At 55.4% G+C, this 13,249-nt stretch overlaps 6 protein-coding genes across 7 annotated transcripts, besides 3 other annotated features; 3 read left to right on the plus strand and 3 right to left on the minus strand.

Annotated features, from left to right (window-relative positions):
* Positions 1 to 570: 570 nt before the first annotated feature.
* Positions 571 to 3,970, plus strand: EKO05_0003983 (FAD-dependent urate hydroxylase; the record flags this gene model as incomplete). The annotated part of the gene is made up of 4 exons (XM_059636285.1): positions 571 to 1,132; positions 1,183 to 2,754; positions 2,845 to 3,680; positions 3,734 to 3,970. The coding sequence occupies 4 exons, from the start codon at positions 571 to 573 to the stop codon at positions 3,968 to 3,970; spliced, it is 3,207 nt and encodes a 1,068-aa protein (XP_059492268.1).
* A 135-nt stretch (positions 3,971 to 4,105) lies between these two features.
* Positions 4,106 to 4,719, minus strand: EKO05_0003984 (uncharacterized protein; the record flags this gene model as incomplete). The annotated part of the gene is made up of 2 exons (XM_059636286.1): positions 4,106 to 4,535; positions 4,658 to 4,719. The coding sequence occupies 2 exons, from the start codon at positions 4,717 to 4,719 to the stop codon at positions 4,106 to 4,108; spliced, it is 492 nt and encodes a 163-aa protein (XP_059492269.1).
* A 169-nt stretch (positions 4,720 to 4,888) lies between these two features.
* Positions 4,889 to 4,923: a tandem repeat.
* A 105-nt stretch (positions 4,924 to 5,028) lies between these two features.
* EKO05_0003985 (uncharacterized protein) lies at positions 5,029 to 6,141 on the plus strand (the record flags this gene model as incomplete). Its single annotated transcript, XM_059636287.1, has 2 exons — positions 5,029 to 5,097; positions 5,242 to 6,141. 2 exons carry the CDS (start codon positions 5,029 to 5,031, stop codon positions 6,139 to 6,141), a joined length of 969 nt encoding a protein of 322 aa, XP_059492270.1.
* A 493-nt stretch (positions 6,142 to 6,634) lies between these two features.
* Positions 6,635 to 6,659: a tandem repeat.
* A 219-nt stretch (positions 6,660 to 6,878) lies between these two features.
* EKO05_0003986 (uncharacterized protein) lies at positions 6,879 to 9,992 on the minus strand (the record flags this gene model as incomplete). The annotated part of the gene is made up of 3 exons (XM_038938857.1): positions 6,879 to 7,882; positions 7,933 to 9,376; positions 9,426 to 9,992. 3 exons carry the CDS (start codon positions 9,990 to 9,992, stop codon positions 6,879 to 6,881), a joined length of 3,015 nt encoding a protein of 1,004 aa, XP_038799807.1.
* Positions 7,472 to 7,516: a tandem repeat.
* Positions 9,993 to 11,435: 1,443 nt separating the features above from the next.
* EKO05_0003987 (uncharacterized protein) lies at positions 11,436 to 12,100 on the plus strand (the record flags this gene model as incomplete). The annotated part of the gene is made up of 2 exons (XM_038938941.1): positions 11,436 to 11,866; positions 11,920 to 12,100. 2 exons carry the CDS (start codon positions 11,436 to 11,438, stop codon positions 12,098 to 12,100), a joined length of 612 nt encoding a protein of 203 aa, XP_038799808.1.
* A 474-nt stretch (positions 12,101 to 12,574) lies between these two features.
* On the minus strand, positions 12,575 to 13,130 carry EKO05_0003988 (uncharacterized protein; the record flags this gene model as incomplete). Of its 2 annotated transcripts, XM_059636288.1 has the most annotated exons (2): positions 12,575 to 12,909; positions 12,959 to 13,130. In XM_059636288.1, the coding sequence occupies 2 exons, from the start codon at positions 13,128 to 13,130 to the stop codon at positions 12,575 to 12,577; spliced, it is 507 nt and encodes a 168-aa protein (XP_059492271.1). The 2 variants fall into 2 exon arrangements, with proteins under 2 accessions (XP_059492271.1, XP_059492272.1); XM_059636289.1 differs by having other exon boundaries at positions 12,575 to 13,130.
* Positions 13,131 to 13,249: the final 119 nt, after the last annotated feature.

Here is a 13,249-nt window from a genome sequence, read left to right on the forward strand (position 1 = left end):
GCCTGTTGTGCGCTAGCCCAACACGGACAGCAGCAGCAGCCATCGAGCTAGGCGCGCGGAGCAAGTCCAGAATCCAGATGTCCAGGCGATCGCGTGCCTCCAGAATCCAGATGCTGCGTGGTGCATCATCTGGAGCCATGGTCTGTTGGAAGCTCCAGGACTCGCGGTCTCCCTGGCGTACACACCGTCCAGTTCCAGCAGGGCCCTGCAGACGCCCCAATGCCCCAACGCCCAAACGCCCGGTCGATGGACGATGGCGCGCGTGCCTCGGCTGAGGCACCTGGTGGCCTCTGTGCCGTGCGCGCCCAGCCGCCAGCCTCCCCAAGTCTCCAAGTGCACGGTTCCAGCAAGCGTCATTGGACGATGGGTACCTGGACTGCACCTGTCTGGCCACCTGGACTGCACCTCGACTCTCTGCGTTTGTGTTTGCGGTTCTGCGAGCTTTCCTCTTCCTGTATCGCTCTTTGTCGCTCCTTCCCTCTGCGTCTACGTGGTGTGTCGACATTGCGGGAGCTCGACTCAAGCCCGCGTGGAGCTGCCAGGCCGCCGCGCCACCTGCACACCTAGACAATGCGCCCAACACCATGGACGGCCTCGCTGATGACGCTACTGGCACTCGCGGGGCCCTCTACAGCATACAAGGCGCACGCAAACCACTCGGTCGCTGAGACGCCCGATGCGCTCTTCTCCCTCTACGGCGACCGCCCTGACGGCTGCCCGCCATGCTTCAACTGCAACCTCGACGACTTCAAGTGCCAGCAGTTCGCCGAGTGCAGCAAGGCCAACGGGCGCTGTAGCTGTCCGCCCGGCTTTGGTGGCGAGGACTGCTCGGAGCCGCTGTGTGGCTCGCTGCCCAAAGGCAAAGACCGGTCGCCCAGAGGAGGCGAGCAAGAGTGCCAGTGTGACGACGGTTGGGCGGGCATCAACTGCAACGTCTGCCAGACCAACGATGCCTGCAACGCCATGATGCCCGACGGCGAGGGCGGGGTCTGCTACAAGGACGGACAGCTCGTCAAGGAGAACTTCCAGATCTGCGACATCACCAACAAGAAGATCCTCGACCAGTTGAAGGAGAAGAAGCCGCAGGCCACCTTCTCTTGCAACGCAGACACGGAAGAGTGCAACTTCCAATGTAAGCCACCAGTGCGCGCATCGCAACGAGCACACAGCTAACGACGGCAGTCTGGGTCGACCAGCGCGAATCCTTCTACTGCGCCCTCGACACCTGTACCTCCGACTGGGCAGCCGACTCTGATCGCAACACAACCCGATACCGATGCGAGAACATCGAGTGCGCCTGTGTACCGGACCGGATGCTCTGTGGCGAGGCTGGCTCTATCGACATCGGCGACTTCTTGAAGGAGTCCATTCGCGGCCCGGCCGAGTTCAAGTCGATTGCTTCGGAGCGAAGCGGCGAGTCTGGCAGCTCCTTTTCGGAGCCTGCCATGAACGACCTCATCTCGAGCATCTTTGGCGACGAGAGCATTCTGCTCAAGTGCGACACGGGCGAGTGTCTGTACCAGAACCAGGTCCCCGGCTATGAGCGACCCATCAAGAAGATCAATACCCCACTGATCGCTGGAGTCATTGCGGCCGTCGCTCTGTTCATTGTTGCAGCCATCCTTGCGATCTGGTACCTCACGCACCGCGCCGACAGGAACAAGTACGGGCCTATTCACCTGTCTGACGACGAAGAGGACGACAACGCCAAGCTGCTTGCAGACCACAAGCCCGCTGCGTTGATGTTCGAGAACGTCGCCTACAACCTCAAGGGCAAGCAGATCCTGTCGGGCATCTCTGGCGCAGTCCATCCCGGAGAGCTGTTGGCCATCATGGGAGCATCAGGTGCTGGTAAGACTACGTTTCTGGACATTCTGGCACGAAAGAACAAGATTGGCGCTACCAGTGGCGACTTCTATCTGAACGGCGAAAAGATTCGCGACGAAGAGTTCCGCAACGTAATCGGCTTCGTTGACCAGGAAGACACGCTACTGCCCACGCTTACTGTCCACGAGACAATCCTCGATTCTGCTTTGCTGCGCCTGCCCAAGGAAATGAGCCGCGCCTACAAGGAACAGAAAGTCGAAGATGTTGAACGTCAGCTGGGTATCTATCACATCCGCAACCAGCCAATTGGCTCTGAGGAGACCGGTCGTGGTATCTCCGGCGGCGAGAAACGCCGCGTTGGCATCGCCTGTGAACTTGTAACTTCTCCCAGCATTCTCTTCCTGGACGAGCCGACCAGTGGTCTGGATGCGTTCAACGCTTTCAATGTCATCGAATGCCTCACCTCCCTGGTCAAGAACTACAACCGAACTGTGGTCTTCACCATCCATCAGCCGAGATCAAACATTGTTGCTCTGTTCGACCGATTGGTGCTTCTCGCAAAAGGCAGAGCTGTGTACTCTGGACCCTTTGACAGCTGCCAGGCCTACTTCGATAACATCGGCTACACGTGCCCACCCGGTTTCAACATTGCTGACTACCTGGTCGATCTCACTATGCATGCCAGTGCCGTGCATCGTCCCATCGATGAAGACAGCTCTCTGTTCACCAGAGATGGTGTGTACACGAGCGCAAGCAGTGCCATTGCAGTCAAGTCGATACCCAGCGTCACCAACATGAGTGTGAGCGAGCTAGCTACGAGCCCAACCAACTCTAGCATTCGACCCAAGGGCAAGCGGAGAACCTCGATTAAGCAGCAGCAAGAGCGCGAGCTCTTCACGCGAAAGAAGAGCTCTGTCCCTGTAGATGGTACGATGTCCCCCAAGACCGATGACGAAGGCCCCTTTGATCGTCAAGAGGCTGTCAAGGCACAGTGGCTAAAACTTTCGCGTCAACAAGGTGCACCGCCGGCTCAGATTCTCGAGGGTCTCGACGAGCTGCCTCCGCCTGCGGACGGGGGCACAGGAACCAACCTGGACGCTCTCATCACTGCCTACGCGACATCGGACGTTGCCGCCGGCCTTCACCAAGACATCAGCAGCTCGGTCGCCAGCGCCAACGAAGCCAACGGCGCGAACGGTCATGCGGAAACGAATGGTTTCATTGTGGCTGGCAAGCTCAAGGGGTACCGCAAGGTTGGTCTCGTGGGTCAGTTTATGATCCTATCGAGGCGCACCTGGCGCAACCTGTACCGCAACCCGATGCTGATGTTGACGCACTACGCCATCGCGATTGTGCTTGCTGTCTTCTTGGGCTTCCTCTTCTACGGTCTCAGCGACGACATCAAGGGCTTCCAGAACCGCCTCGGGCTCTTTGTGTTTGTGCTGGCGCTCTTTGCGTTCAGCAGCTTGACAATCCTCACCGTCTTCGCCCCAGAGAGGCTGCTCTTTACGCGTGAGCGGGCCAAGGGGTATTACTCTCCGCCGTCGTACTTTGCCGCCAAGGTGTTGTTCGACATCATTCCGCTGCGTCTTCTCCCGCCCATCATTCTCGGCATCATTGTGTACCCGATGACGGGCCTGATCCCTGCGTGGCCCAACTTCCTCAAGTTCATTCTGTTCCTGGTCTTGTTCAACCTTTCGGCGGCGGCCATCTTCCTGTTCATCGGTACCGTGTTCCGCAACTCCGGCGTGGCGAACCTGGTGGGCGTGCTCGTGATGCTTTTCAGCCTGCTCTTCTCTGGCTTCTTCCTGAACAAGGAGAGCATCCCGCCGCTTGCCAAGTGGCTGCAATCGGTGAGTGTCTGTTCTGTGTGCGAGAAGAGGCAAGCCGCTAACGAGTTGACTAGCTATCCATCTTCCACTACGCGTTTGAAGGGCTCATTGTCAACGAAGTCAAGTATCTGTCGCTCGTGGACCACAAGTACGGCATCGACATTGAAGTGCCGGGGTCAGCGATCCTGAGCTCGTTTGGGTTCGATGTGATGGCGTTGTGGAAGGATTGCGTTGGGTTGGGGGTGTTTGCGGGGGCGTTTGTGGTTCTGGCGTACCTTGCCATGCACCTGTTGCTTGTAGAGAAGAGGTAGTGCAGTGCAGTGCGGTGAGGACCGAGGGCTGCATGGCTGTGTGTGTTGTCCGTTGTCTATATCTGTACACATGGACGGTGGTAGTGCAGGGGAGGGCGATTCGTGACCTCCAAGGTCTGGGCGAGTAGCATGTATCTACAACCTTGTGAAGGCAGGGCTTGCAAAGTCGGTGTTGTTGTTGTTGGTGTTGTTGGTGTTGTTGGTGTTGTTGGTGTTGTTGGTGTTGTTGGTGTTGTTGGTGTTGTTGGTGTTGTTGGTGTTGTTGGTGTTGTTGGTGTTGTTGGTGTTGTTGGTGTTGTTGGTGTTGTTGGTGTTGTTGGTGTTGTTGGTGTTGGTGTTGTTGTCGTTGTCGTTGTTGTTGTCGTTGTCGTTGTTGTTGTCGTTGTCGTTGTTGTTGTCGTTGTCGTTGTTGTTGTCGTTGTCGTTGTTGTTGTTGTCGTTGTCGTTGTTGTTGTCGTTGTCGTTGTTGTTGTCGTTGTCGTTGTTGTTGTCGTTGTCGTTGTCGTTGTTGTTGTCGTTGTCGTTGTTGTTGTTGTCGTTGTCGTTGTTGTTGTCGTTGTTGCTCCTGCCGGCATGCACCGTGAGCGTGGGTGCTGTGCAAACGCCTGGGCAGGCCCCACCACCGCCAGCCCCACCACCGCCGTGGACAGCGACTCAGACCCTGGCAGGCAGCCGGTCCGCACCCACCACGACGCCGTCTGCTCGCTGATCCACCGCCATTTGTAGTTTTGTACCCCCACCACGCCCATCTCTCTAGGCACACCGCACACACTCCCACCACGGCGTCCTCTGCCCCCGCCCCCGACCCGCCGTCCACACAGACACCGCCCCTGCCGCCGCCGCCCTCGCCATCCCCACCGCCCCTTCTGCGCATCGCCCGCCAGATCACGACTGCGGGCGCCGAGCTTTGGAAGTACACCGACCGCCCGCCGCCCGGCAGCCTCCAGCCCGCCATCGCCGGCTCCTTGGCCCTCCCCTTCCGCACCGAGTCGTCCATTTCCGTGCGCAACCTAGGCGACAGCGACCCCCACGGCGCGCCCACCCGCCACGCCAGCACAATGGACTCGCGCAGGAACCCGAGCAGCTTCCAGCAGCTGGAGAAGCTCGGCGAAGGCACCTATGCCACGGTGAGCGCCCACACGCTGATACGCTGCCACGCTGCCCGCACCGCACACAAGCACCCACAAGAACCTACAAGCACCCACGAGAACCCACGAGAACCCACAAAAACCTACAAGAACCTACAAGAATCACATGCTGACTACGCCCAGGTCTTCAAGGGCCGCAACCGCCAGACGGGCGAGCTCGTCGCCCTCAAGGAAATCCACCTCGACTCGGAGGAGGGCACCCCCTCGACCGCCATCCGCGAAATCTCCCTTATGAAGGAGCTGCGCCACGAGAACATTGTCCTGCTGCACGACGTCATCCACACCGAGAACAAGCTCATGCTCGTCTTCGAGTTCATGGACAAGGACCTCAAGCGCTACATGGACTCGCGCGGCGACCGCGGCGCCCTCGACCCCCCCACCATCAAGTCCTTCATGTACCAGCTGATGCGCGGCATCGCCTTCTGCCACGACAACCGCGTCCTGCACCGCGACCTCAAGCCCCAGAACCTGCTCATCAACAACCGTGGCCAGTTGAAGCTGGCCGACTTTGGTCTCGCTCGCGCCTTTGGCATCCCTGTCAACACCTTCTCCAACGAGGTCGTCACCCTGTGGTACCGTGCCCCCGACGTCTTACTCGGCAGCCGCACCTACAACACCAGCATCGACATCTGGTCTGCAGGCTGCATCATGGCCGAGATGTACACCGGCCGCCCGCTCTTCCCCGGCACCACCAACGAGGACCAGCTGCAGAAGATCTTCCGCCTCATGGGCACCCCTTCGGAGCGCTCGTGGCCCGGCATCTCTCAGTTCCCCGAATACAAGGGCAACTTCCCCGTCTACGCAACCCAGGACCTGCGACTGATCCTGCCTCAGGTCGATCAGGTCGGCCTCAACCTGCTCAACACCATGCTCCAGCTGCGGCCCGAGATGCGCGTGTCCGCAACCGCTTCCTTACAGCACCCATGGTTCAATGATCTGCCCCAACGGCAGCAGGAGCACGCCCAGGCCATGGCAGCCGCCCAGCAGGCACAGATGGGCGCTTATCAGGCACCTCAGTACTAGAACCACGACGAAACAGGCAAAGGGTGCATGCAGCAGTATCCTGAGCTTCGTCAGCAGTCGCTCGAGGCTTCGCAAGGTTCCCCATGGCTGTCCTGCATGGACCTCCACCCCATCTGGCTTCCGTCATGAGCGCTGTGGGGAGGAATACGCGAGTTAGATGCACAATCCAATCTGACTTTGCCGTTCACCTAGGGAGCCCGTTGTGTCTGTCTCGGGAAGTCATACCACTGTGTCCCACTCACAAACCTGACCAAGTGCGTGAGTGAGGAAAAGCCATTCTCACCCAAGTCATGCGTATTGAGTCTCAGAATCTCAAAAGCCCAACTATGTCTGGGAAACGTTCCCACGCGACCCGGACACACTGCCACCTCCAAGGGCCTACGTATGAATTCGTGTTGGAGGCGACGGCTTGTTGTAGAAGTATTTAACACAAGAGACGGCATCGTTCATGCTTGTCGATAGGGTAGTCATGTGCACAGTGCCCCCTCTTCTTTCTCTCTCTCTCTCTCTCTCTCTCTTTTCCTCTCAAAGCCGTTTAACGGCACGTCAAGGTGACCACCAATGGTTCACACACGTCAATGCATTGAAACACATTCGAGTAGAGAGAACAGATGCATGGTCCATTGTGGCTTTTACTACCCTATCAAGCAAGGACAATAGCAGAAATCACGAAAGCTTTTTCCTGGCCCTATTTGAAAAGAAAGGAATGGAAATCAAGGAGATACAAGAAGACACATCTACTGCCACTCAGTCCTCTCATACACACCCCTCTCCCGTCTTCCAGCCCGCTCCTCATACCCAGGAGGCTTGCTCGCACTCCGATTCCGCCCTTGCCCCACTTCGCTTGCGTAACCTGGCGGTCTACTCCCGCTTCTCTCCCTCCCCACTCCATACTCCGGTGGCCTCGGAAACCCCATTTCCGCAGCGCTGAACGGATACCCGCCTAGGTCCGTGCTGACGCCGCTCAGTACAGGGCTTCTCAACGGACTCTTTGGTGGCGGGACTGGGTGATCCGCATTCACATCTCTCCCTCTGGATACCGGTGGTAGAGGGCGATGTGCGTAGTTGCTTTCCGCGAGTCGATACGTGTCGTCTGTGCGGAGGTGTCTGTATTCGACGCCAACATCGTTGAGACGAGGCGATTTGAATTCGCCGGCCATAACCTTCTCGTTCTCGCGCCGACGCTCGTACTCCTGGCGCAACATTCGAGATGCGTTGGTGCTCATGGAGAGGCTGTTGATTTTCTCGCTGATGCGGGCAATGTCGTTCTGCATAACCGTTGCGCCTTCAAAGTCTAGTGGCGCAGGAGGCAGTGGCCGTTGAGGTGGTGGTGTCGTGTTTGGTGTGTACTCTGTCTTGTGTGTTTGCGTGTTCGAGCGTGAGCGCTCGGATGGTGCCATCGGGCGGTCTGGGGTGGTGGTGGCCTCAAGTTCGACGGGAGCGTTGCGAACAGGTGTTGGGTCCCAAGCGCGTTGCCAGCACCACGAGCGTTGTTGGCTGGCTTCGAGGAATTCAACATGTCCGCTGGAAACCCATTCGGGGCAGCGCTTTAGGTCTGTGCAGAGAAAGTAGCGTACCCCTTCTGTGTGTTTGAGACCCGTGACGTCGACTGAGAGTGTGGACAAGACTTGCAGGATGCCGTAGAGGAGGACCCAGCGGCCGAGGCGAGCTTCGCGTGGCGTGACATTCTTAAGGTCAGTGGTGAGCTCGAAATGTCCAAATCGGTCAATGAGAATCGATCCTAAAACATCCGTCAGTCCGCAGATCCTGGTAAATCACGGGTCAGCTTACCGTTGAAGTTTACGTCTAGCTTCTCGATATTCGTAGCATCACTGAAGATGATCGAAAGCTGCAGATGTGTTTTTGCGTCTTTGGTGACATCTTTCGACTTGTCTTTCTTCAGCGAGGAGAAGAAACTCTTCTTCTCCTTCTCCTTTGCCGATTTCGAGACCTCTTTTGGCAATAGTGGATACGGATGGGGTATGTGTGCATATCCAGCCTTCGCATCGTACATGACCAGCATATCGGTGATTCCAAGTTCTGGCAAATCTGCTTCGAACTCGTCGGTCCTGCGATGTTGCATTTCCCATTTTCTGCTGGCACGCTCTTCCCGAGGGTTCCAGTACACATCACGGTCGACTAGATAGTCGTATAGGGATCCGAAGTCGTTCTGCATCGCTAGGACAATTTTACGGTTGAGCCAAGGACCTTGTGAGAGTGGTGGCCAAGAACCGTATACGCGGCTGTAGTGGTCGATCAGGAATTGTCGAAAAGCCTGGTAGCTTTGATGAACGGGACTGTTTGTGAGCTTTGGACTATCTTCCCATAGGTTGGTAAAATCAAAGTTGCCCAGCTTCTCTTCTCCCTCCATCACACGTAACTGCAAGGTTTTTGCTGCGATCCCAAGGTTCCTTCTCGTTACTATTGATAGTCTTTTGAACTCTTGAGTGTCTTCAATTTGGGGTGTGACCGCACCCGCAAGATGTGTAAAGCACTCCAGATACCCCTGCCGCCATCTTACGTTGTCCTGTTCAGCCCATGCAAGAAGTGCCAATGCGCGCCTGACATTGTTGCACACGTTGTCGATTTCATAACGTCCTAGGTAGTTCGTTATCATCTGCACGCTCCACTCTGCAGGTGTTGTCCTCGAGCGGGTATCGAGATCGAGGTCGTACATGACTTGTATCTGCGACTGAAGCGTGCTAAGCATATCAAAAAGGTCTGCGCCTACGATGGGCTTCCCGTGTAAAATAGCAAGGAAGTTTCGAATAGCTACATGGTGTAACCTTTGTGCTTGTACAGTCCTGAGCTCCAATGGGGCAGTGAACCATATCTCGTGAGTTGGATTTCGTTGACTGTTTTGACGAGGGAGTGTCGACAAAGGTGAGCGCTCTCTATCCATTCGCGGAGCTCGGGCCGCTATTCTAGATGATGCTCTCGAAGACATCTGGTCGATGTCTAGGGGAAGTGGAGACATGCCACTGGGTGCAGTCGAATCAAACAATCCTCTCTCGTGAGCATACTGATTTGATGGCATCAAATCATTGGCAGCTGTCAGTGCCCAATCGTCCTCGTCCTCGTCGAGACGACCCATCGCAAGAGCGTTGCATAGCCAGCTCGAGCCTGAGCTTTGCAAAACGCCCAATTCGGCACGAATCGAAGGAACTGGATGGTCTTCGTCCATTTGCTCTTCTTTGAAATAGATCAACACGCTGCCGTTGTGCATATCCTCGTCCTGTGTAACGTCAGACCATGCCTCGATGTGGCTTACAGTGGCGACTTACAAAAGCAAAACCACCGTAGGGACGCATCTCTTCCTTGCCACCATCCCATATTTTGAAGTCCAGCCAGGTTCTTCTGTGGCTCGGAAGCAAGAGGGCAGATGACTCGGTTCGAGAGGATGGGGGTGCAGGTGATGGCGCGGCTGCCGATTTGATTGGGACTCCACCACCTCTTCCGCGAGGCGCCTTCGTCTCTTTTCCATTGGCCTGGAACTTCGCCTTCTCTTTCCCTTTGGCTGAGTGGTCTGAGACGGAGGCAGCGCCGCTTGTAGATGACTTTGGTAGCTTCCCATGACTTGACGAATCATTCGAGTAGACAGTGTTCAGACGCGATCGGTGACCGCTGTCATTTGTGCCGCTGCTACGTGAAGTTCCATGGCTTAAATTGCTGGAAACGGTGATTGAGCGGGAGAGTCCAGCGTTTCGCGACCCGTTGCTGCTTGGTGTAGCTCGCCAGTCGGCGAAAGCATCGTGCGTTTCTGGGGCTTTACCCTGTACTGCAACCTTCTTCTCTTTCTTTTGGATATCCTTCTGTTGGACTTTGCGGCTTCGAGCTCCCCTTGCCGACATCTTCAAATGCAGTATCTAGCTGTATGGGAGTGCAAGCGATAAGCACAGAGTTTGTAAGACAGTGCCCCTCAAGGACCAAAACGCTTTACTGAGGACTCAACAGCCCATCTTGCGCGGAGTTGCTGCAAAGGAAAGGTCGGATGAACGAGTGGATGGACGCAACCGGGAAGCAGGTACATGAATCTAAGGCTCAAGAAAGGAAAGAACTATAAACGTATGCACATACGGAAACCGAAACCTGAGGGATGGAAAAGACAAAGCGCCCTACACTTCACAATCGTAAAGCTGCGAGTCCATATAGATTCTCGTCCCTGAAGGCCCTTGTCCGGATGTCCCGCCCGTCGGGTTGTGTGGAGATCAGAACGGTCCAAATTGGGGATGGTGGACCGTGTCGCCGGTGTTGTACTGATAAGCATCCATGCGCATTCTACCGAATGCTGCGCCCATTTTTTTGTTTTAGCACAAGCGAGTGGCAGATCATTCTCAGCAAGAAGATCACGCTTCTCAGTGAATTTCATGCGTGTCATGTCTTGAAGCCTGAATCTGAAAATACACGCTGTCCAGAAGAGGATGGCGGAGAAAGTCCAAGCGGTGATAAGGGATGGCCATATCGTGTGATTCTGGGCGTCAGCAATCCCATCACGCTGCAGGGCGAGATGAGTTGTTCGGTTCATTGACGGAAAAACGGCGGTGCCTGTGCCGCACGTTCTCACAGGTCTTGGATCTAACGACGTGCAGTCTCCTCTGGCAGGGGTGGCTCCAGAGGCCAGGCACAGCGAATTGGTCAATGCACATTCACAAAATGGAGTGCGCGGAGATCCTCACTCCAGCTTCGCGACCGAAAGCTGCCAGTGCACGTCGGCGCTGGTGAGCGTTGCATGGTGAAAGTTGTGTCGTGTTTGTTGGTAGGTTGCAGGTATTTGGCCAAGGCAGCTTAATCAACAAGGATGCCTTGGTAGTGGTACCCAGGGCGACGAAGCCTGCACTGAGCTGGAACGGCGCGACTCTGGCCCAATGTCGCAATGGATCTGGGTGAGTAGGCTTTGGCTTATGTCGTTGATTCGCAGACTGACGATGCGAAAACAGGTGTGGAAGCTGGAAGGCTGGGGTGTGGCTGCTCGAAGGCTAACACCAACCTCCCCGCAGTTCGTGTAAAAGCTGCCGGATTCCGACTCTACGTCACGCTGCTTTCCATCACGAGTCGTTCTCTGCAGTGTTGCGTTGTTACCCACGACTGCACGCTTTAAACAAGCTGCATCCTGGTCGCTGCTTTATAAACTTGCGTTGTCCCACGTTCTTCTGTGCAGCCGTCCTGCACCTCCCCTCGCAGCGCCGCACGTTCTCTTGGAGCATCTCACGGCCTACAACCAACAAAGCAACAACGCCATTGTTTCGCAACACTCGATTCTGATCAACGACACCAATCAACAACCAACCGCCAGCATGTCGATCTCCGGCCTTTCGTTCGTCTTCTGGCGCATCTTGCAGATCGTCACATTGATTCCCACGCTTGGCATGCTTGCCTGGTTCGTCTCCTGGTACGACGACCGCAATCTGCTCACACCACGATCCATCTTGGTGCTCTTCATAGTCTCCGTGCTAGGAGCAGCATGGGCCATGGGAACGTTGTTCCTGTACTCGCGCGCACGACACTCGGCCAAATTTGTGGCATTTATCGATCTTCTCTTCATCGGTGCATTTATTGGCGGTGTCTACGTCCTGCGAGGCATCGCTGATGCGAACTGCTCCAACTGGTCTTCCAACGGCTCATATAGCGCCAATCTGGGACTCTTCATCATCTCCGGCAACCGCTACAGTCTCAACATCGACCGACAATGCGCAATGCTCAAGGCCTCATTCGCATTCGGCATCATGTAAGTAACTCTAAACGCGTAGGCGCGATTTAGTAAACTAACAATCCACCCAGGAACTGCGTCTTCTTTTTCATCACGTGCCTACTGGCTCTTCTCGTCGCCCGTCACCACCGCGACAGCCGTGACCGCGTGGTCGTTAAGCGCGAGGTCCATCGCTCCCGTCACGGCCACCACTCGCGCAGCCCGCGCACCTCGCACTCGCGCCACAGCCACAGCCGTCGCAGCTACGTCTAAATCTATGGCGTAAGACGAGAACGTTTACCTGAGTCAGGTAACGGAATGTGTACAAGACAATGATTTCCTTTGAACTTGGTTCGACTTTGATGAGATACCTGATCTGACAGACTGGATTGGACATGCAAGAATATGCATGATATTATGGAATAGCGTTAGGATTATACACGCACGATAAGATACCACATACCCCGACCTCACAACACTTTGTAGATAGCTTAATGAATTGCTTACAGCATCACCTTCACAACATCAGCTACCTTCGTTGTCACTCGTTAAGAATTCGTGTCGGCTGTTTCAAGAAGCAGAGTTGGACTCTCTGAGGGTGATGGCTTCTCAATCTGTCTTGGTCTTCCAGAGTGAAACTTTGGCGAGATATCCTTATTGATGGTCCTCGCTATGTTCTGACTACAACAGCATATCCTTGTATTCTGATCTGAGTCCTTCCTTCCAGTACTTGCATAAGGAGTTCTACTAAGATGGTTGTTGACTACAGAAATGAAGTCTTTCGAGACGGTCTTTCTGGGTGTCATCTGCACTGGCACTCCAATAGGCCTCGACGTCGTTGAAGAAGGTGTGTAAGTAGCAAACGGCGATCAGATGAAGCAGAAGTCCTAGGAATTGTTGATAAGTGTACGTTCCGATGAGTCTGATCATATGAGTGTGGCTAAGCTTCTTCAAGATAGCAAGTTCCTTCGTATATCTTTGCCCCATCTTGCGAATCAGAGGCACCCTTTTCCATGCCAAGGCGTAGTCATGAACAACGGTCGTGTAGACATCGCCCATGGAGCCCTTGCCAAGGAAATGACCTGTGGAGCTGCATAAGCTTCTGACAGCGCGTAAACTGGATGTACACACCTTCTTGGAGAGGAAAAGCTTCTCTTTGGCCAAAGTCCGCGTGTGAGCCGCGACCGGACATTGACCAGTCGAGTTTGAGATGTAGAAACCATTCGCGACCATCATTGTTAACGCTGCGATATACACTCTCACCTTCACCTTCGCCATTATCTGCGTCGTTGGCCATGTACATACTACAAAGCCGGGCTAAAGCTACCTGTGAAGCATGGAAGTCACGCACAAACGTAGTCTTCCTGCGTTCCGAATTGGAGATCTCGTGGGCCCGCACGTAAGAAGTGTGCTTCGCATCGA

This window comes from Ascochyta rabiei, chromosome 6 (genome assembly GCF_004011695.2).
Source record: "Ascochyta rabiei chromosome 6, complete sequence".
Classification (NCBI taxonomy): Eukaryota; Fungi; Ascomycota; class Dothideomycetes; order Pleosporales; family Didymellaceae; genus Ascochyta; species Ascochyta rabiei.